Source organism: Pyrus communis, chromosome 15 (assembly GCF_963583255.1).
Source record: "Pyrus communis chromosome 15, drPyrComm1.1, whole genome shotgun sequence".
NCBI classification, from domain to species: Eukaryota; Viridiplantae; Streptophyta; class Magnoliopsida; order Rosales; family Rosaceae; genus Pyrus; species Pyrus communis.
This window is the reverse complement of record NC_084817.1, coordinates 23,840,053-23,862,220: the sequence shown is the minus strand read 5'-3', so window position 1 is coordinate 23,862,220 and position 22,168 is coordinate 23,840,053. Positions and strand designations below refer to the sequence as shown.

The following is a 22,168-nucleotide window of genomic DNA, read 5'->3' as shown; positions in this document are numbered from 1 at the left end:
TCCTGAGGTTATCAGAACTTGAGAGACAGTGCTTGAGAACTCAAGTGCGCGGGCGGGGGTCAGCCATGGCAGTCGCTGCAATGAGCTACTGCAGGCCTTCCCCATTTCTGGGCAAATACCCACCTCATTTTCACTTGGTAAGTCACCTTTCTTTCTGTCTCCCAATTTCCTTTTTTTTTTTTCTGTTTTTTTTTTTGGGTTTTTGTATGCAATCATCATCTGGTTGGATTATTTTTGGTTTAATGTTCTGAATCAGTGTGAGGTGACAACTTGGGGTTTCTAGTTTACTGATCAAACCTTATTAAAATTACATTTGAGCTTCTGGGTTTTTGTTATTTTCTGCAGTCTTTCACTTTGTAGTTCAAGTATTGGTTGATGGATTGATTTTGCGATAAGATTATTTGATATTCTTGAATTCTTGGTTTTTTTTTTTTTTTCTTTGTTGGGATTGAATTTTAGGGAAAATCGCAACCCCTGAAAGCTGGTCAGGCATCGAGAATTAGTGCACTATTTTGGGGAGCCAGGAAGTCTGCAGAGCCACAAGAAATAGAGATAAGTCTTTCACTTGGGGATTTCACTTTGACAGCTCCAGGTTCACAGAAAGAGGTGTTTGTTTGTATTCTCTCTTCATTTCGATTGATTAACTTCAAGTGTGCAAGTAATTTAATCATGTGATATCATTGATGAATCTATGTTTGTTGGTTATATTTGCAGGGAATCTCAGGAGTGAAACCGAAAAAGATATCAGTTTCGGTCATTTCATCAATCTCTGAGGTCTCATCCACTGAGTGGGATGCATGCGCTATCGATGTTACAGGCCCTGAAAAATTTAATCCATTTCTTACTCATGCTTTTCTTTCAAGCTTGGAAGAGTCTGCTTCCGCCGTCAGGGTTAGGAATTGAGCTCTTCCTTTCCGTTTGTATTATAAGCTAATACATAATACCATTGTTTGTTTAGATTTTCTATTGTATAAGCAATTGAGATTTCTGGTTCTTTAGCTGTCATGAAGAGTGTCTATCAGTTTCAATGAGCCTGGACTTCCAATATTTTCCAGGAAACCGGATGGACTCCACGCCATGTCATTGCTAAGGATGAAAGTGAAAGTATTGTAGGTGTTGTTCCGCTCTATCTTAAAAGGTTTAGAATCTTCTGAGCTCTTCAGATGCAAGCTCTATTGTCATTTCTCCTAAATTATGTACAAAGGCTTTGACTTCTACTGTTTTTTTTTTTTTTTTTTTTGCTGTGGTCTGACCTTTTTTATTTGGTTTGCAGTCATTCCTATGGTGAATTTGTTTTTGATCATTCTTGGGCTGATGCATATTATAGTTTTGGGGGGAGGTATTATCCAAAATTGCAGTCTTGTGTACCTTTTACTCCAGTAACTGGCCCCAGGATTTTAATTCGTAATACGTCATTCAAAGATCAAGTTTTTGACATCATAGTATCCGCTTTGAAGGAGCTGACTGCCAAGGTATGCAAGTAATCAAATAGTCTTTCTTGTAGCATTTATGACCCTTTTGATCCTCTTGAAATTACTATGCTTGTTACTTAGTCCTAGAGGAGCAGTGTATTTGACCGGGCAATTTTTCATATAAATGCATAAGTGAGATGTATAAAAGTCAACATTCATATAAAAGAAATGATTAGATGTATAATTTTAAGAATTTTCTTTTGTTATGCCTTTTGCTTATAATGCCTTCATCTTATGGATATAAGATTGGAGTTGAGTGAGTTTCACGGACGGACTGGAATCTGTAAACTTCTGGTGTCAAAATCAAAATGGCATAAGCATGACTGGTCCTTGAAGCCAAAAGAAGATTCCTTGAGGGAAGAGTTGAATGAACTCTTAGAATGCTATTGCAGTTTTTGTCATTCTGTTCATTTATAATTTCCAAAGTAGTTAGTGGAAGGAAGGAACTTGCCTTTTCAGATTAATATTGAGGTATTATTTTAGAGTAATATTAAAGTGTTTTAAAGATAATGAAACTTAATTAGCTATGAGGCTGTTGTTATTTTTCATGTCACTTGTCTTGACCATTGGTTCTCTTTTCTGACCTTTTCTTGTTAAGAAGAATAAGACTTGTCCTTTTCTGAATGTCAGCGCCCTTACTACTTATTCTGACTTGTCTGTTTTGACAGTACCGGCTCTCATCACTGCACATTACCTTCCCATCTGAAACGGAGTGGAACAAACTGAGTGAAAGAGGTTTTCTTCAGAGAACTGGAATGCAGTACCATTGGAAAAACCACAACTACAAAAAGTGAGTAATGCATAACCTTTTTCTTATTTACTGGATTAATGTCAAATGTGGAGTATGTTCACATCCGTTGAAGATATAATTTTGATTGGCAATTACATTTGTAATGTATATGTGATAGAAAAGTAATATGTATTTCATAGTTTACTGTCAAGAAAACAGTTTAGTATAGATTGAAATGGCAATTCTTATGTATATGCTATGGTGAATAAATACGTATTTAATGTTCTAAGACTTTATAAACCGCTGGAATATGTTCAAATACCAGCTTTGTACGTATATGTGTATCTGTTTGTGCGTGCCTGGGAATGTATGTTTGTGCACTTGTATACAAATTGTTCGTTATATTTGAGGAACTTATTATCCATCATTGAAGGCTAACACAAGCTACTCTCTGAAACATATTTAAGCAGTAAGGAGGTTCATCATTAGTTTCCAAACCATATTAGACTAATACATTTCAAGCATTATTAGACTACTCTCATTTTGTGATTGAAAATTTGAATAGTTGAACTTGAATCTAGAAAATTCCTTTATTTGTGATACAGTTTTGACGAGTTCTTGATGGACATGAAGCAAAGTAAAAGGAAAAATATACGTCAAGAGCGCAAAAAGGTTGGCCCTTTAAAACATGCTTTCATATATTCCAATTGATATTCAGTTTATCTAGAAAATGAGAAACTAAGTTGTAGAAAATTTTATTTTCTGTAAAATGGATTTCCTGTTAGATTGTTTCATGACAAAAATTCGTTAAACAGAACAATGATGTGGTGTTGCTTGGAACCAAGAAAAGGTTCACGAATATAACAGAAATACAAGAAAAATCACAAAATCAACTAAGATAATGCTAAGGAACAAATGAATGTGTGGAAAATGAGAAGTTATTCTATATAAGAACAAATGAATGAATAAAGGTGAAAGCCATGACTTAAAGAATGGGAGAAACATTGGTCAACTCATGGGAGCAAGACTCCCTAAACCCTAAACCCTAAGTAAATATTGACCCTCTTGTATGTATCTGGAAACTCAAACCATGGAACGGTCTACATTTGACGAATTTCCTTAAGGAACATATTCCTTGATGTTTTGTGTATGACCTCTTCATAATGCCTCCTTTAGTGATCAGTATAATCTTTGAGTTTCTTTTTTTCTTTTTTTTTCTTTTTTTTATTTTTTGACAAATGATAAAATATCTACATTAAACTACGGCGAGGAGATTCGAACATGGGTGCTCGTGTTCAAGGCGAAGCCTCTTAACCAATTGAGCTACAAGCCATTCGCAGTATAATCTTTGAGTTGGCCGGCAGTGTAATGTTTGGCAAAAAGTACTTATAGAATACCTGATTCTCTTTATTTGATTAATGAATACTTCCATTATCTTCTGCTTGCCACTTGTGAGATTATTTTCTTATGATTGAGTTTATGTTCCATCATCCTCTCTCTCTCTCTCTCTCTGTTTGCTGGGTTAAGTCAGGTGGTTTATTATTTTTCTTTTTTTGAGACATGAGGTACCGGTTTTCTAATTGAACACTTGATGTGCAGATTGTGCAGCAGAATTTGACTATGAAACGGCTGCGGGGTAATGAAATAAAGGTATTTGACCGTGTTTCTTCTAATAATTGATAGCTATGATTGTTAATGATTTTTTCCACTTATATGTGATTATACACTCCTTTCAGTTGCTTTTTGCGCTGTTTTACATGATGAATCATCATTTGATATGGTTCAATCCATCAGCGATTCATGTTCTATAAGAACTTCATTCATTTTCAAAACAAATGGGGCCTGCTGAAAGATTTCTTTGGTTAAAATATCTAGTAATACTTGTACAAGTATCTGTTATTTGTGGATCTTTACTGACTCCAGTATGTGTAGTGCTTCCAATGCTACGATAAACTTCTCAAGCAATAGAATCTTGCAAGGCTTGCTGTCTTCTGTTAAGAAATTCTAGTTGGTTTATGACACTTTATGCTACAGAACAGTTAGAACATAAGCCTGACCATCCTCTTCTTTAATGATATTCTGTTGGCAGGCTAGGCACTGGGATTCGTTCTATAACTTCTACCGGAACACCACTGATAACAAGTTGGTTCCTCATAGATCTCTTTCTTAGCCATTTCCTGATGTTTCTGAGTTCGAGATATATGCCATAAATTATATTTTCATACTATAAATTATTGTGAAAACTTTTGAACAGAGAAGTTTGAGTCATTTCTTTTTGTTGTATAGTTGTGTAAAATTTCACTCATATCCACAGGTGGGGTACTCCATACCTGACCAGGGAGTTTTTTCACCAAATGGGCGAAAAGATGGGAGACCAGGTACTACTTGTTGTTGCTGAAGAAGGGGATGAGCTAGTTGCTGGAGCTCTGAATCTTATAGGAGGAGATACGTTATTTGGACGCCTATGGGGAAGTCATCCAAGAGCTTACTATCCAAGTTTGCATTTTGAAGCATGCTATTACCAGGTCTAGTTATATTTATTTTTATTTTTCATTCCTTCTGTCATTTTATTAGCAAATATTTAGACTTTCAACTCTTTATATTTAGCAGACAAATGTTTTAATTGACATATCTATAATATTCGTAAACGTGGAAGCAATTTGAAATGCTGTCATATGCCCTATATGATTAAGTAATTAGGGGCCATATTTTCTGCCCAGTGTCTCTGTACTTCCTTGAATTCCTTGATGGGAAACCGCATCTAAATTTAGATTTGTTCTGTTTTTATTGATTGCACCAAAGAGTAGACGAGCATAAAACTATAAATCAGCACTGTTAAAGGAAATATATACAACAAATATTCATTTCTTATGGTTTTATGACATCGCAGGCAATAGAAGCTGCAATCGAACTTAATCTAAACACAGTAGAGGCAGGAGCTCAGGGCGAACATAAGATTCAGAGAGGTTATCTGCCTGTGACAACCTATAGCTGTCATTACCTGGTGGACGAAGGTTTCAGGAAGGCCATAGAGAACTTTGTAGGGCGTGAATCAACTCAGGTGATTGCATTTATAATTTCTGTATTTATGTGGCAATGGCATCCTGAACTAATTCTTTTTTTTCTGAGGAGTCATTTGGTACTTTGTTACGCCGACTTATTTGTTCTTTGTAATCGTTCTAGTAATTTACCCGTTGTGTCTTTTTAATTCTATTTTTCGCCTCATTTCATTTCATAATAAGTACGTACTTGTTACATGCAGGTTGAGCTCGTCATGAAACTAGTACATGATTCTGGTCCTTTCAAGGAAGGTATACAATAATTTATTGGCAGATTGCCCTTCTAGACTACGAATAGAAGCAGATTGATTTTTTGTAAATTGTGGATGTCATATTTTTTCCTGTTTGTAAATTAAACCTGTGAAGTTTTACTTGAAAAGTATGTACATAATTACAATTACATAGTAAGCTTTATAGCAGAAAATTTCATGTATAATTTGTGAAAATAGCGTGTTCGTGGATCCTTTAAATAAATCAACGGATGAAATGAAACGCCCGGAAACGTTCGATATGGCCTCTCGTTGGCCGTTCCTAACCCATTAACCGATGGTTGATGATCGGTGTGTGTACTCTTCAAATATTGTGGCAATGCATGATGTGGGAATCTGAGTTTGAACTATCCCACAGAAATTTCTTTAGCTCAAAGGACAAGGCCTGATGCATGAATGTTGAAGCAGGAGGGCAGTAGTGGCGAAAGAGGAAGGGTATCAGTCTCCTAATCTAAAGACATCTTCACGTCCCCTTGCAACCACCATCATTATCTCCACCACCCCCATCACCCCACCATTGTCAGTATCACCGCTGTCACCATCATCTCCCACCACCACCACTTCCATCGACTCCGTCACCATCACCCCTACCACTTCGCAATCACCATTGCCACTCACCGCTATCATCAGCATCTCCATTGTCACTCCAACCACCATTGTCACAACGACTGCCGCTATTATTGCTGCCACACCATCCCCTCCCCACCTCCTCTTTCCCTCCTCCCCCACCACCACCACCACCATTGTCACTACTAACACCTTCACCACTGTTGCTGCCACCCAACTCCTCCAAGCTAGTCAGGGGACGAGTTAGGATCTAGTGTGGGCCTAAGTGAAATTCAAATAAATTTATTGCATGTCCAATAAATAAGTGCCATTTACACTAAAAAAAAAAACATATATGTGCACCTCCTCACCAACCCCAACTATTTACCTGGGTTGAAACACCATGGAAATAATGAAGAAATAATGATTCACTAGATACATGACTATACAAATTTGGAAGAGAAAAGTAATATCTTGAGGGATGGAGGAAGATTGTTACTCCTCTGATGAACGTGAAAAGAAATCGGGGGGAGGGTTGGATTCTTGATAACATTTGTTTTTTTATACCACTCACCATCAAATCCATCAAAATCTGCCACCCATTAAAATCCTAACATATCTTTGACATTTTTATTACACCTAGATGTGTGCGGACTTTTAAAAAATTGTAATTGACTACCCTAGATTTTGATGTATTCTTTAAAATCCTAAATCTTAATTTGACTACACTATAATTTTAAAATCTTTCAAAATCCTTTTTTAAAATCTTATTAATTAACTAGTATTCATCTTCACTTGTAAGTGAGAGGTTTTAGGTTAGATTATTGCCAAAGGCGAATTTGAATTACATTATTGCTAGCCCATTATGAAGCTAAGTCCATCCTTCTTTCTTGTAGTGTAGATAATATTGTTTGTTAAAAAAAAAATCTTATTAATTAACTACATTTGAACTTTATAGTCTATTCAAATCCTATAAAATCCTAATTTAAATGCACCTATTAATTTTTAAAAGAATAGTGTTATTCACACTCCCTTTTTACTTCCCACACAATCTTTTTAAATTTTATCAATTAATCTTCTTCAATTTATTCGATACGATAGTCAAAAATTTAGAAGAGTGTGTGAGAGATAAAAATAAATGGACTTTTTAGCCAAAATGGTTCATGGATTTGCATTACTCATCACTTTGGTCCCTGAGATTTGAAATCGATAGAATTGATCCCTGAGTTTATCTACAATCAATTATTTTCGTCATCTGTGCGAAATCTCCATAAAATAAGAACAAAATGACAAAAATACCCTCAACTTTTGTCAACTCATTTTGGCATATTGTTTATTATATTGAGGGTAATTTTCCCATTTGAATCCTTATTTAACATAATTTTTCACCGAATGACCAAAATGATTGATGATGAATAATCTCAATAACTACTTCTATTGATTTCATATCTCATATATCAAAGTGAAGAGTTAAACAAATCTCAATAACCATATTGGCTAAAAAGTTAAATAAATGTGTAGATAACACCACATTTTTCAGATCTCTTTCACCAAGACCACCAGATCAAGTGATCTAGACCTTTGAAATTTTATCTAACAACTCATCAATTTTGATTATTTAAAAGCTATAATAATTTTTTACTCTTGGATGAAATTTTAAAAGTCCGAATCACATAATTCGGTGGCTTTGATGGAAGAAATCCAGAGATCTCTTTCCCCTTTTTAAAATGACCCAAGACAACTCGCAGTCCAAATCTTTAAAAGCAAAAAAAATAAAAAAAAAATAAAATAAAATAAAAAGGTGTAAACCCTAAAACCCCCGTAGAGCGAAGAGAAAAACTTTATCTTTCAGCTTTAGCTTCCCTGAAGCTCTCCTCTCTCTCGCCAATGGCGGTAAGTAATTTATTTTCCATCTATTTTTCTGGGTCATTTTTTATAACTTCTAGCTAATTGGGGCACATACTCTAAAAATTTCTAGTTTCTCTTTAAAATTACGATCTCGACGAGTATTTGTTCGTGCTTTAAATTTCTTCTGTTGGGGGTTTCGGTGCAAGATTTTAACAAGGGGGTTGCGTTTTCCTTTTCTGCAACCAAAAGGTCAAACTCTTCCTTCCCTGATTTAATTTTGGTTAAAATTTGGAGATCTGTTCGGATACTGGATTCTGGATTTTTTTTAACTTTTCGAATGCAACAATATATCTGAGCTAAAAGCTTACCTTAATAATTTGGTATTTGAATGTGCCAGCCAATTTCCAATTACAATTACAAGTGGAGACGAATACCATTAGAACTTAGTGCTAAGTGCATTGCACTTCAAAAGTATTTCGTAGTATGAATGTATGCCCTATATGCATTAGTTTTATTACGTTTGTTTAAAATGCGTGTTTATTTATAAATAGGATTTGCTTCTTGAAATAGCATATCAATACTGAACTTGTAAAAATAGCACAATAATTTTTCTCCCAAGTTTAGTTAGTAGTTGATGAATAACTTCTGAGCTTTCAATCGTCGATTTGATGGGAGATGTAAATTCAGCTGTTGAATAGGTTAGATGGAGTTCTCTGAATTGTAGTACTTTTGTTTTTGTGCAAAATGCAGACAATACCAGTTAACCCCAAACCTTTCTTGAACAATCTGACTGGAAAGACTGTCATTGTGAAACTTAAATGGGGAATGGAGTACAAAGGTATATTTTTATTTACGTTTCTGGGAGAAAAAAAAATTGACTCCTGTGCTTCATAAATTTATTAACATGCCATTGGTGCATTTCTGATCCTCTTTGATCGTGCATCTTTCCAGGCTTCCTTGTCTCAACAGATGCCTATATGAACTTGCAGGTACTACTTTCAAATTTGAACTCTTTTTCTATACAAATTGTGAATAATTATCTTAGCTTCCTTTTTACGTTCTTTTTTTTTCGCGAAGAAAAATTCTGGTATAATGTTTAATGTATGAAATCTTATATGCATAGCTGGCCAACACCGAAGAATATATTGATGGACAATCCACTGGAAATCTGGGAGAGATTTTGATCAGGTGAGTTTTCAGGAATTCTTTGAACCACTTAACTGTAATTTTCCTTTAGAATTCTATTGTTGGAATGTGCCTTATATTTTTCTTTTCATTTACTTTTGCTAGTTTTTTTCTGACACATTTATAAGTTTTTGATTTTCTTGGAAAAGATATGTCCCAACAAATGTCTAGGATCTACATATGGCGTCAGGAGCAAAGTTTTGGGTAAATGTTGTTCTGTGTACTAAAGAGTCTACTGAGATAACTGTGAGCACCCTTGAATTAGGAAGTTGTGACCATATGATGATAGGATATAATGCTATGGAAAAATTTAGGTCGCGCTTGGCTTTGTTTTTTGCAGAAGTGGTTTTACTCTTTTTGACTTTGGCTTTTTTAAAGTTTCACTGAAGGCCTAAGTGATTCTGTTGTATTTCAAATAAAAATCACTTCTAAGGAGAAGCACCTATCATTATTAGTTTTAAACTTTTTCTACACTCTCTAGAAGTGACTTTGGCCAGCCATAATCACTCATAAATGAGCCCCTAACAGGTTCACTCTGACAAAGTTGAGGACCAGAGATTACCGTTTGTAGTTACCCATGGCCCTGAAAAGGTGCAAAAGCCTGGACCCCGTCATTTATTTTTCTAAGGTGATAATATAGATATATAACCAGCGCAACTTGGGCTAAAAGCCTAGAATTTACGAATTTTGAATGCTACTAGAATGTGTTTACTTTTTGGCGCATATGTTGTATAGCTGCAAATGAACTGAATATATAGTATAAATTGGGAACAGCTCCTCGATGGATGCATGCTTTAAATGCTATCTTCTCTATGTCATATTGGAGATTTCTGATTTTTAATTCTTCCTTTTTACTGGGTGGAACTTTTGTGAGTTTGGCGACGAACCACCACACATCAATACACAACAGATTATTCAAGTTCACAGTTTTTCTCTAGTCAATACAATCTGTTTCCTTTCATAAGTTTTTTATATGTTTTGTTGCATAGAAAAATGTTCCAAGCATCACATACCAATGATACCATGTAAACAAACGATGCATTCATTAAGGTAAAATACGAAGCTAACACTTCACCTGCTCTCTTCTACAGGTGTAACAACGTTCTGTATCTTCGTGGGGTGCCAGAGGATGAAGAAATTGAAGACGCTGAACGGGACTGAGACGAGCAGTAAGGGTTGGTTATGAAAACAGATATTTAAGTAATCAAGATTTTATCTCTGCTATTGTTGTTTAGGTGCATTGTATGGAGTGGTAATGCCGGATGTTTGATTTTTGACATATGGTTCGTAAAAGTTGAATGAACCATTCGTTTCATGTAACAAGGCTCGTATCGTTGGAAGTTGGAAACGAAAAACCTTTTTAGTGATTTACTGCACCCAACTGGCGCATTTGGTCGTGTTGATGTTCAGAGTAGCATTAAAATGGCATAATCCACTCTCTTCTTTCTTTGGATTGGAGATGAAGATTCATCCATTAGCAAGAGTGCATCATGGCAGGACAACTACCATTCCAATTAGGGACGGAAATTTAACCGTTAAACCCGTTCCGCGGTAGCTGCCCAGAATGGGACAGCTCCCGTAAAGTGGAAATGGTTATCTCCGCCAAACAACGTTTCCCATGCTTGTAGACCAAACATTGTGAAAAAATCGCATGCTTGCTTGCTGCTCAAGATATATTCCGAAAAACAAATGTCATGCTATCGCCTTTGTTTTGAAAACTGTTAGTCGTTGATGCACGTGGAATCCAAAACACTTGGAAAGAAATATCATCGATCATTCCAACTTCCTATCGAAAATCAAACTTTACTTCCCTGATATTAGGTTATTGATTGAACCAAATTTTCTAGCCAACAAGAATCTTTGCGGTTTGCAAGCGTCCCCAGCAACATCGTACGGAGGCCGAACATTTTTATTCAGTGCCATCCAAGTGCGCTTTCAGAAGGCAACATCGTATTACAATCCGTAAGGAGTTGATATTACACAATAGTTATCAAGCTTCTTGCTTGTCTGTGAGGACTATCTGCATACGTATCTCCAGGTTTGCTTGGTAACGTTGGCGAAAGATGACCTGGTCTGAACTCTGAAACGACGCGCAGATTTTTGAGATTGCAAAATGCCGGTGATGCTTGGACGTTGTTTGAAGGAGTTTTCATAACTAGTAAAGAATTACCTGCATTTCCCAGCTTCAGAAACTCAAAGAGATCTTACATCCTAATAGCAAACTTGTGTATCACAGTAATGCGATTGACTCTTAAAGGTTAAAACTTGATCAAACAAGAATTTGTATACATAAAATAGAAACAGTAATTGCCTATTACAGCATTGCATAAAAAAAACATGAGTTTATGAAAGTTTCAGATTGCTTACGCGGATTGTTACTTTTATTCGTGAGGATTCAACTGCGGAAAAAGTTCCAATATGTGCTCCGGCATGAAATCGTGCCTTGTCAAGATCCCAACAATTGGAGGCCTCTGCAAAATGTAAATGATTTAGAACAATGTTACGACATTATAGGGGAAGCTATGAGTAAGTTGGCATTTCACCTTCTTTTCGCATGAGAAGCAGAAATGGTATGTCAGAAGAATACATATCAGAGAGACAGAGAGAGAGATAGAGATTTACCCCTGGTGTCTTAGGCACCACCAGCAAGTGCCTGAGGCCAAGCGCCCGAAAGAAAATAGCAGCTTTAGCAAGGGACATTGTTTCAACTACGGTGTATGGGGAGGTATTAGTAATGGGATGGAGGTCAAGATACATTTCCATCTCTTCCTCCTGAATGTCCAAATCCTCCAGCTTGATTCCCTTGCCTAATCCTGCCTTTCCAAAATCATGTGCTCTGAACCTACTCGTAACATCTGACCCAATCAACACCCTTTGCTTTGTAAAATTCTTTCGTTTAAGCAATACAAGCAAATGCGATCTCAAAACCAGCCCACACAAGTCTGCAGAATTTGAGAAAGGTGGTTCATCAATCACGGGGAACCCATTATGCGCTGTTGTTTTGAGCTCGTGTAATATATTCCCCACTTTCTCAACCCTGGAAAATGAAATTAAGGGCCAAGAAACAACATCACTTGCAACCAAGTTTCTCATGTATGGTTCTGCATGCGCCTCCATATACGGTAATCCCTTCATTTTTATAATTTGGTCATAGACACCCTTGTTGAAACAATCCGCCACAGATTTCGAAATAAGCAGAACTAGCATCATCAGTGGAAGCATTAGAAGATTATTTGTAAGCTCAAGAAGTATGACACAGAGAGAAACAGTCATTCTCATGGTGCCACCAAGGAAGGATGCCGCTCCAAGGAGTGCAAAGAAACCCCCATCAAGATCAGAGTGAGAACCAAGGAGGGTCCCGACTACACGCCCATAGGATGACCCAGCAAGTATAACAGGGATGAAGAGCCCAGAGGGAACAGCAAGACCATAAGTAACAATGCCCAGGCAGTACACGGTAACAAAGAAAACAATGAGAGTGGAAAGCCGGAACTCCCCATCAGAGCTAGAGCTTAAAAGGTTGCGGATAGCATTATCATTGGTATTGAAGAAGAGTGAAGCAAGGCCATTGTAGTGGTTAGGTGGACACTGAAAATTCTTGTAGTTTCCAGAGCGACCTATGGTGGGGCACTTGTCCTCCAGGTGACGGGGACAAGGAATGCAGTGTGAAAGCCATGGGAGGCCGTAAGAGCAACAAGAAGTCAAAAAGGAAATGGCAACGGCGAGAAGAATTTTACTTGAAGGACCACTCCTGCATATCATTTGCAGTAATCAGAAACAGTAGAAACTACATTTTCATCATTTTAGGTGCATGTAAAGTTCCATCCTATAAAAATATTTGAACAAGTTTGAAAGCTAACATATGTACCACTAAGGAGAAGACAAAATGCAAACCTTTGGGTTATACATGATGTAATTGCTTTGCGCGTAACTTTCTATGTCAGTGAGTCGCTATAGTGTTGTATAGTAAGAAATTTAACGATCTTATAAATTGAGTTTTTAGAGCCTACTTGTTTATGATGCGATAAGTTTGAAGGACTTTGTCCACAAGGAAATTGTAAAGGCTTCCAAATATGCCCCCGATAACTCCAAGGGATATGACTGCCAGTAGATCGCCGCTGCTATAACTGACCTTTGCTGAATTGACATCAAACATTATAAGACCTCCTTCCCCGAATAGCCCACATTTTCCACCCTTGCATAACTGTATGAAGCCTCTTAACAGTACCGCTACTACAGCTGTTGTGAAAAATGCCCTCCACAGAAGAGCACTCCTCCACCTAGAAGTTTTTCATATAAGAAACAAAATTTACTCCTCAACAGAAGGATGAAGAAAACATCAAGTTTTCTACTGAATATATGTATATGAATATTTTATCTATACACACACACACACACACACACACATATGTACATATGAGAGAGAGAGAGAGAGAGAAACCATGAAGCTGCTTCTTCTAGCGCAAAAAGGACCCCACCAACTGGGGCACGGAAGGCAGCTGCAACACCAGCAGCAGCACCGCAGGTAATCAGATCCCTTCGGTCACGGTCATTTTTGTAGAACCTGAGACATTTCCAGGTAAGGTGATACTTGCGAGAGCCACCCTGTCCGAGCAAAGAGGCTATGCAAGCGCCAGAGTGAACCATAGGTCCTTCCTTACCCAAAATAAACCCAGCAGCTACTCCAAATATAGAACCAAAAATCTGCCAAGTTGAGACTAAGTACTTATTACAAAATATAATACCTAAACCATTAGTAAAATTTTACTTTCATTGCATCACATAAAAACAATAACGGATTTAGAAGTAGCTCTCCTTCTGGGTTTCGGTTCACTTCATCAAGAACTTCATATTTGTCCTAGTGATAAAAGAAAGTAGAACATCGCTCTGAGTAGGTAGAACATCTCTCTCATCTTCTAACATTACAAATCCTATATCCATTCAAGAACATTCTACACATGAGTAACGCTAAAGATGGAATCCATTTTGCAAAACCAAATCCCAGATTTTGGTACCAAATAACGTAGTAGTGTCTCATTCACCACATCACTTGATAAGCAAAACTTGGGAAACATTTTGGTAACTAGTTATATCGTTTACATTCTATGAAATGCACTCACACAAACCTTTATCTATCTATTGGATGTAAAAACTGCATCGTAGTGTGAGTGAGAGATTAAAAGAAAGAGCGAAAGAGAGCTGCTTTCAGTCTGCCACTCACCTTTACAAAGAGGGTACTTGGAGCCAATATAGAATGAGCATCGACTCCATTTAGATATGCTTTAACCTCAGGTATGCCAGAGCCTGCTGCTGCCGGGGCAATGTAAACACAAAGAGCTGCAGCAGCAGCAGCCAAGGTCATGTTACAACAAACGAATGCTGCAAATGCCTGATAATACCTGCACTGGAGTTCACATAAAAACGTAGTTACTCAGATATATAAAACATGTATGGAATATCACACACATCAATAAGGCAAGTAATCAGCAAAAGAAACATAAAAATAAACGTAAAGGATACATTTCAGCAGTAACAAATTATGTGAACATTGTCAGGGTCAGATTAACCACAATTAGGGAATCCCAAAAAAAACCCTGTAGATAGGCGCACCTGGAACGATATAAAGACTCTTTTGCAACGAAAAGCAAAAAAAAAAGGAGGGGGATGGGAGTGTGTGAACTCAAATAGTAATCGGGTGAGTAGAAGCCAGGCTTACTTGTCCTGAAGCATGAGGTTGTTGGTTAGCAGAAGTTTGAAACCAGCTATATTCTCGACAGCTAGGTTATTGAAGAAGCCGACTAACCCAGTGCTTAAACCAATAAGCAGCACAAGTGCCCATTTGAGGCAAACGTACTGAAATATCTCACCCTTCGTTCTAGACCTCCAGTCCTGCTTAAAAAGATCATTCTCAATAATCCTACAAGAGTGCGAAGATAAATAAGTGAGGCTCCTCGAGAATACACGATAATTTCAACAATTATGTTTTCAACAAGCCTTTATAATCCACAAATAAGCTCCAACGCAATTTAGTATGGCGTACGTCTATAAAGTTTTAAATGTGAACGAACTAGCACCGTGGCTTACAGGAAACTGTTCTTTGATGAGATGCAAAACGGTTCTTATGGTTGGCACGATGTTTTAATTAATTTAACAAAAACTTCCAGGTGAAATTGAGAATTTCATGCAATTGTTCTTACTTTCACAGTTTCTAGTTTACATACACACTCCAACATACACTGATGTGCTACATTTTCACATCCCTTTCTTTGAAGGTGATCAGCATCGGCATCGTATATTATTTCTTTCATTAATTGGTCATATTTTCAAAACCAACACCAAGGCTCAAAACCAGAATTTTCTGTCTTCTGCCAAGTGCCAACCAACAAAACATGATGAATGAATGTCACCAAAATAAACAAATAAATATATTATGTACAAGTGAAAACGGCAATATATCCCAAAACAGAAGATAGCATTGAAAAAAAAACACAATCCAACTCTATTTGGTTTGTGTTTCGAAACCCGAAACAACGCACAAAAAAAATGTAAGATTCAAAAGTTTGCTTCTTTCCCTTTCTGGAGATTATTTCCTGTCCATTTTCTCCCCTCCTTAACTAATAAAAAATTCTTATTTCCAGAAAACAGAAAGAGAAAGAGAAAGTAAAAAGATAAAAAGAACTCACTCGTAGTCAAGGCTTTCAATGGGAGAGAGATTGGCACCAACAATGGCAAGCTGAGAGGTCGTGTTTCTCCTCCTATTCCTCTCAAGCAGTGGCTCCCTCAACCCCCCTCGTTCTATTTCTATACTCTTTTCCTCCTCCAATTCCATCCTCTCTCTCTCTCTCTCTCTCTCTCTCTCTCTCTCTTCGAACAAGAAATCTCTCTGAGAAATGAAAATACTAGATTTTCTCGAAAATTTGATTAGATTTTGTCACGTAAAAATAAAAAATTGTTAACGTAAACAGACATCCAACATTGAAGAAGATAAGGACAAGGTTTTATGAGGTAACCACGGGACAGCAATGCTATTCCGTCTTTGTCATGGAGTTGCCAACCCTATCTTCTCTCTGTATTTTTTTCATCCGTTTCATTATGGACTGCATGAATCCATTGGCCCACGGAACCGGTGTTTCGTATTAGAATAGTCAAAACATATGAATTTGACAGTCATTGCCGGGATGTTACTTGTTATTCTACCGATGAATTTGTTCGACATACATGAATAACTAAACACTCATTAAATTGAGTAATTTTTTTTTAAATGATGTTAAAAATAATGAACGACAATGATTATCATGTTTGTCAAATAAAATGATGTCAAGTCGTTGTTATAAAGAGGAATGGCTCAAGCCGTTGCCTAATTAAACGATTGTCCTTTATATTAATTTTACTGCACCTAGTTTCGAGCCTCAATTTTAGTTCCAATGCAATTCGATTTTTCTATCATTCATATCACAATGAAGGTTGATATGAAATGATGTCAAATCAAAAGTGATATGTAACACTATTTTTTTCACCCAAAATTTTTCACACGCAAGTTTTTTTTTTTTTTTTTTTAAACAAACGATATTATTTACACTAAGGAGTGAGGGAGTGAGGGAGTGAGCTAAGCCTCACAATGGGCTAATACTAATATGATTCAAATTCTACACATTACTTGAAATGCACGGCCACCTCGAATATGAGTACCCCCAATTTATTTGCTTCTCCCTTTATTCTCTTCTTTTTCCTTTGCTTCGGAAAAGGGTATTCTTTGTCCCCAGAATCAAAGTTTCCCTATATTTACACATTTAAAGTTCGCAATCAATTAAAACAACATTCATTTCCGTCCCAACCTAAAACGCTAACCGCGGCAATCTTTGTTGGTGGATTGTTCATTTTGGTGTGACCAAGCTATGGCACAAGAAGAACTCAACAGCTCTTTAGAGTATGAGCCGACATGGGTGGTTGCATTTGTTTGCTTTGTCATTGTTCTGCTCTCTCTTTGTGCCGAGCGCGCTCTTCATAAACTCGGAAAGGTATCCAAACATTGTTCCCTCCTCTCTTATCATATTTGCAATCATTATAACACTTGAAATCTTTTCGTTTTTTCTCCCTCCCATGCTGGAAAATGCTTTCCACTCCCCATTCCCCCCGGCATGCCACCTCACCTGAACTGTTCACAACAAATCTAACATCACCAACAGTTCCTGAAACTATATTAGCAAATACAATCATTAACAAATCTGATAACTGAATTAGCCTAGATCCTTTAGTATTGGGATCAGTTTGATCACAAGGTTCATGATGATGATGATGATTCAGAAGTAGTGCTAACATCACCTACGTAAAAAGCTCAACATTGCTAGAATTCTACAAGTATTGACAGCTTGAATCAGGCCCCTGGGTAAGGAACATAGGTAATGGGTCAAAAGAAGTAATAGAACGATGATAAATTAGATTTAACTTAAGTGATCCCTAGCAGTAGCGGTGGATGGAGTTTGTCTTTCATTGTTCCCTCATCGGTACTTGGAGAAAAATAACCTTTTGTCATCGGTTCCACAATAATAAGTAATAACAGTAGGCCAGTTCTTCATCGTTTTCAGTCCTCACCATACTGCTCCTTATTCAATCTATAGAATTCTTAGCAGCTGGTGAATATGGAAATATGCGAATAAGCAGGAATGTATTGACAGGGGATAAATGCAATGCATATACGGAGGGCGGGAACTTATTTAATCGATAAATATTTGTCACAAAAGATGCACGTAGCATTGATAAGCTGCGAGACATGTCCAAAATCTTGAAAAATGAGGATTTTTCCTACTTTCAAATTATTGACAGACAGAGTCACAGAGTACTCTTAGCTCTGTTTTTGGAAAGTTGAACTTATCTATAGGACAATTCTTCAAGGGGTTATTTAGGCACATCAAAAAAATTTCAACTAGTTTGCTATTTGGTTTAATGTATTTTTTTTTTTTTTTTGTCTGGAAATTCAGTACTTAAAGCGTGAGAAACAAGATGCGCTGTTTGAAGCCCTACAGAAACTAAAAGAAGGTCTCTCTCCTTCTCTCTCTCTCCCTCCCTCCCAACATATCATTTCATTCTTGTATCTTGACCAATTAGATGTATGGATCATAAATTAAGAATGCCTATATACTTTACTAACACTAATCATTGTGTTTCCTATCATTGAAACAGAGTTGATGCTTTTAGGGTTCATTTCCCTTCTACTAACTGTATCTCAGCGTTCCATAATCCGCATATGCATCCCCTCTAATCTAGCAAATCACATGCTTCCGTGCAAGAGGGAAACTTCTGAGGGAAACAATAATGCACATTACTCTCTTGATCAATCTATAAACAATCGGCGGCGGCTTTTGTCTGCAGATACAAATTCAAACCATTGTCTGCAAAAGGTACCGTATTGTTAGTGCCTTATACATTTTACCACCACTTTTAATGCTTGTAATATGAGTTCGGTGTATGCGCGCGCGCGCATTCCGCTTTTTTGACAGAGAAAGTTACAGGACAATGCATGCTTTTTTCTTTTTCCTTAGGGGAAGGTTCCGTTGTTATCATTGGAAGCACTACATCATCTACACATCTTCATCTTTGTATTGGCAGTTGTGCATGTGATCTTTTGTGTCACAACTATGGTTCTTGGAGGGGCAAGGGTAATGCTTCTTTCAGAATCTTTTTACTATTTGGATGATTATCTAAATGTGCTTGATACAACATGGTGTCCTATTCCAGCTCTTTATGGTTTGGGACCTTTCAGTTTGTATAGTGCTGCAATGGATATGGTTTGTATCTCTACGTTGTAACACATACGGTTTACCATAAGTAGGTACGTCAATGGAAGCACTGGGAGGATTCTGCTAGGCAGGATACTACAAAATCTGGTAAGGGTAACTATGAAATTGGATTCCCAAGTATATTTTAGCCAATCCAAGTGCTTGTATCCGCTTTGTATGATTGAATATACGCTACCCTATGCAGATCCAACTAGTCGTGAAAATGTGCATGCTCAACGCCAACAGCATGAATTCTTCAGTAAACGAGGAGTAGGATATTGGCGAAGAGCAGCTATCATAGGTTGGGTGGTGAGTTTGCTATAGTTTTGTTGTTGGAGATTATGGACTCTTTATGCATGGTTCTCAACATTCCTTGTTGCTTTATATTATTTCCTATATAATATGAAGGATTAAGATACCTGATAACACTCAATTGAATGTACTTTCGTAGATATCATTCTTCAAACAATTTTATGGTTCTGTCACTAAGTCGGACTACATTGCATTGCGACAAGGGTTTATCAAGGTTAATATCTCCTCCTTGTTTCCATGTGGTTCACATATCAAGGTTAAAGTTTCTCCCGTGGGCATGTCATTACGAAAAATGTATGGGACTGACTTGGTTTCGTTTCAGGAGCACTTCCCTCATAATCGTCGATTTGATTTTCACAAATACATGATGCGGACACTTGAAATTGATTTTAGAAAAATTGTTGGGATAAGGTAATGCCTGGCTGTTGAGGTTTTGTTGTTGTTCTTGTTAAGCAGCTCAGCTGCGTATATAGATGAAGATCCTTTTGTGGCCGGAGCTGTGTATTAAGATTAGATGGAATTTGATTGTCGACTAATATAGTAATACATATTCACTCAACCGTATGTATGTGTGTATGTATGTAGCTGGTACCTATGGCTCTTCGTTGTGCTATTTTTGTTGCTGAACGTGGAAGGTAAGCTCTTGTAATAAAATCTCAATTTGAGCTGAATTAAATATCTGAGTGAAGTACTTGACAATCTATATCTTCGAATGTGCAGGATGGCATACCTATTTTTGGTTAGCGTTTTTGCCGCTGATTGTGAGTATTGCCTTAAGGTCCCTTAATTTTAAGTGGAACTGGAAATCAATAATTTCCTATTAATCTTGTTGAGTGACTTGGAGGAGATGATCGCATGTAAAATGATTAATGTTTGATATGGGATGACAGCTTCTGCTTCTTGTGGGCGCTAAGCTAGAACACATAATTATCCGTTTGGCTCAGGAGGTTACGCAAGGGACGAGAGTACAAGATGATCATGAAGCAGCCGCAAGAGTGAAGCCTTCAGACACACACTTTTGGTTTAACAAGCCTCGCATTGTTCTGAATTTGATCCACTTCATATTGTTCCAGAATTCATTTGAGATTGCATTCTTCTTCTGGATCTGGGTATGTGTGCACTATGCAATGCATATATCTTACAATTCTTCAGATTTGGATCTGCGTATGACTGACAGTCAAGATTCACTTGTTTGCAGACCACGTATGGATTTCATTCATGCATCATGGAGAAGTTGGGGTATATCGTGCCGAGACTTATTATGGGGTAATGGAATTCTGTAAGGAAACAATTCGACATAATATAGCAACTTGTGTACTTAATTACTCTCATCTCATGCTTCCATCACCGTATGCAGTGTGATCGTTCAAGTGCTTTGCAGTTACAGCACACTACCCTTGTATGCAATTGTCAGCCAGGTAAGCTCTCTCTCCGTCTCTCTCACACTGCTTGTTTTGTTTTTCCTTGTCTTTTTCATTTCATTTGTACAGTAAATAATATCTTCCGTTTGGATGATTCAGATGGGTAGCACGTACAAGGAAGGAATGTTTGATCAAAATGTACAACAATCTCTTGGTTCGTGGTTGGAAGATGCAAAAGACAAGCAAAATAAAACAGACAACGACGAATCTCTATCACAGAGAACACAAATGCACAACATGATGAATACAAAGTTATCTCAAATTGATATTGTACAACAAGAAACAGCTGCTAACATAACAACTACAACTTCGCCAGTTTCATCCTCTCAACTTTGTTCATGATTTTTTTTTTTAATTGCCTCTTTTGTTCATTTAATTTGCATGTAACCATATACTTAACTATGTGTACAAACAACATATTTCATTGTCGAAATTTACTTCTACGTACAAATTCAAACCAAGAAAATGTAAATTAGTATTTCTAGCATTAAACTGATCAAAGAGAAAACTAAAAGCATATTCCTTCAACCTTACAACGGCAATCTCACTATGCTAAAACAACCATCAATTTCTTGAATAATGTCCATAGTGCATACCGAGAGAATTGAACTATAGAACCTGGGACATTTGATTAATTTCATCTGTGAAAACTAATCTTTCTTTGATTAATAAATATACCAATGATAAGTCAATAGTCAAAATCCTCATATCATAATTTTTCATTGATAATAAGCCAAAAGATAGATACTCAAACGTATAATGGGCAGAAAAGTGAGTAAAAAATATCCAAACCTCAAGAATAGAATTGTATTACACCAAAGATGCATGCTTAATTAAAAGTCCTGCCAAAGGAAAGTCAAAAACTAAAATTTGAAATTTAACAAAAGATTTAGTGCTTAAAGAAGTAACGCATACAATTAACCTATTTTATAAGAGTGCATTTTTGCTCACCATCATTTAGTGTGGTGTATGCTCGTCACCATATTTATTATTATTATATGAGTTTGAATTTTGAGATTTGTGCTTATCCACTACATGAATCTCGAAATTCAAATTCATCTAACGATGTAAATAGGGTGGGGAGCATACACCACACTAAATGGTGGTGAGTAAAAATGCTCCCATTTTATAATGAATCCAATTCATAAATATTTGGAGTGTAGGTTCTTCCCAACTGATCAGGATCCTCTCCTGATCTAAGGATGAGGATCCTTCTGATCAAGGAGTGTGAGCCGTTGGATGAAAATCCAACGGTTATAAACAGGGAGTCCCTTTAAAGTTATAATAATTATAACCGTTGGATTTTCATCCAACGGCCTACACTCCTTAGTCATGAGGATCCTCATCCTTAGATCAGAAGAGGATCCTGATCCCTTCCCAACAACACATCCAAAATATATTCTTTAATAGATTTAATTCATTCCATACATAATCGTGCTAGAATTATTGTGTTGTCCTCTTTGTGTTTTTCTTCTCCGAATAAATATGGAACCAAACCTATATATGAACTCTCGATCCAATTCAATACACAAAAACCAAATGGGTAAAAC

General features: G+C 36.9%; 4 protein-coding genes across 5 annotated transcripts; 3 read left to right on the top strand and 1 right to left on the bottom strand.

The window, feature by feature from the left end:
* LOC137717940 (uncharacterized) lies at window positions 1-5,767 on the top strand. Its single transcript, XM_068457450.1, has 12 exons — window positions 1-137; window positions 460-606; window positions 715-891; window positions 1,056-1,138; window positions 1,274-1,472; window positions 2,141-2,262; window positions 2,808-2,874; window positions 3,802-3,852; window positions 4,292-4,344; window positions 4,517-4,727; window positions 5,093-5,263; window positions 5,465-5,767. Exons 1-12 carry the CDS (start codon window positions 66-68, stop codon window positions 5,522-5,524), a joined length of 1,413 nt encoding a protein of 470 aa, XP_068313551.1. The 5' UTR covers window positions 1-65; the 3' UTR covers window positions 5,525-5,767.
* A 2,107-nt stretch (window positions 5,768-7,874) lies between these two features.
* Window positions 7,875-10,485, top strand: LOC137718420 (probable small nuclear ribonucleoprotein F). Its single transcript, XM_068457967.1, has 5 exons — window positions 7,875-7,969; window positions 8,675-8,762; window positions 8,876-8,913; window positions 9,048-9,112; window positions 10,201-10,485. The coding sequence occupies exons 1-5, from the start codon at window positions 7,964-7,966 to the stop codon at window positions 10,268-10,270; spliced, it is 267 nt and encodes an 88-aa protein (XP_068314068.1). The 5' UTR covers window positions 7,875-7,963; the 3' UTR covers window positions 10,271-10,485.
* Window positions 10,486-10,931: 446 nt separating this feature from the next.
* LOC137717886 (chloride channel protein CLC-c) lies at window positions 10,932-16,005 on the bottom strand. 2 transcript variants are annotated; one of them, XM_068457386.1, is made up of 8 exons: window positions 15,793-16,005; window positions 14,826-15,026; window positions 14,331-14,508; window positions 13,551-13,813; window positions 13,120-13,389; window positions 11,732-12,860; window positions 11,477-11,580; window positions 10,933-11,279 (listed from the first exon to the last, which is right to left on the bottom strand). In XM_068457386.1, the coding sequence occupies exons 1-7, from the start codon at window positions 15,936-15,938 to the stop codon at window positions 11,491-11,493; spliced, it is 2,277 nt and encodes a 758-aa protein (XP_068313487.1). In that variant the 5' UTR covers window positions 15,939-16,005; the 3' UTR covers window positions 10,933-11,279; window positions 11,477-11,490. The 2 variants fall into 2 exon arrangements, with proteins under 2 accessions (XP_068313488.1, XP_068313487.1); XM_068457387.1 differs by lacking the exon at window positions 15,793-16,005 and having other exon boundaries at window positions 10,932-11,279; window positions 14,331-14,513; window positions 14,826-14,966.
* A 933-nt stretch (window positions 16,006-16,938) lies between these two features.
* On the top strand, window positions 16,939-20,992 carry LOC137718264 (MLO-like protein 13). The gene is made up of 14 exons (XM_068457781.1): window positions 16,939-17,127; window positions 18,088-18,145; window positions 18,290-18,507; window positions 18,649-18,765; window positions 18,939-18,993; window positions 19,091-19,194; window positions 19,337-19,411; window positions 19,520-19,608; window positions 19,783-19,832; window positions 19,918-19,958; window positions 20,088-20,306; window positions 20,396-20,463; window positions 20,555-20,615; window positions 20,718-20,992. Exons 1-14 carry the CDS (start codon window positions 17,005-17,007, stop codon window positions 20,958-20,960), a joined length of 1,521 nt encoding a protein of 506 aa, XP_068313882.1. The 5' UTR covers window positions 16,939-17,004; the 3' UTR covers window positions 20,961-20,992.
* Window positions 20,993-22,168: the final 1,176 nt, after the last annotated feature.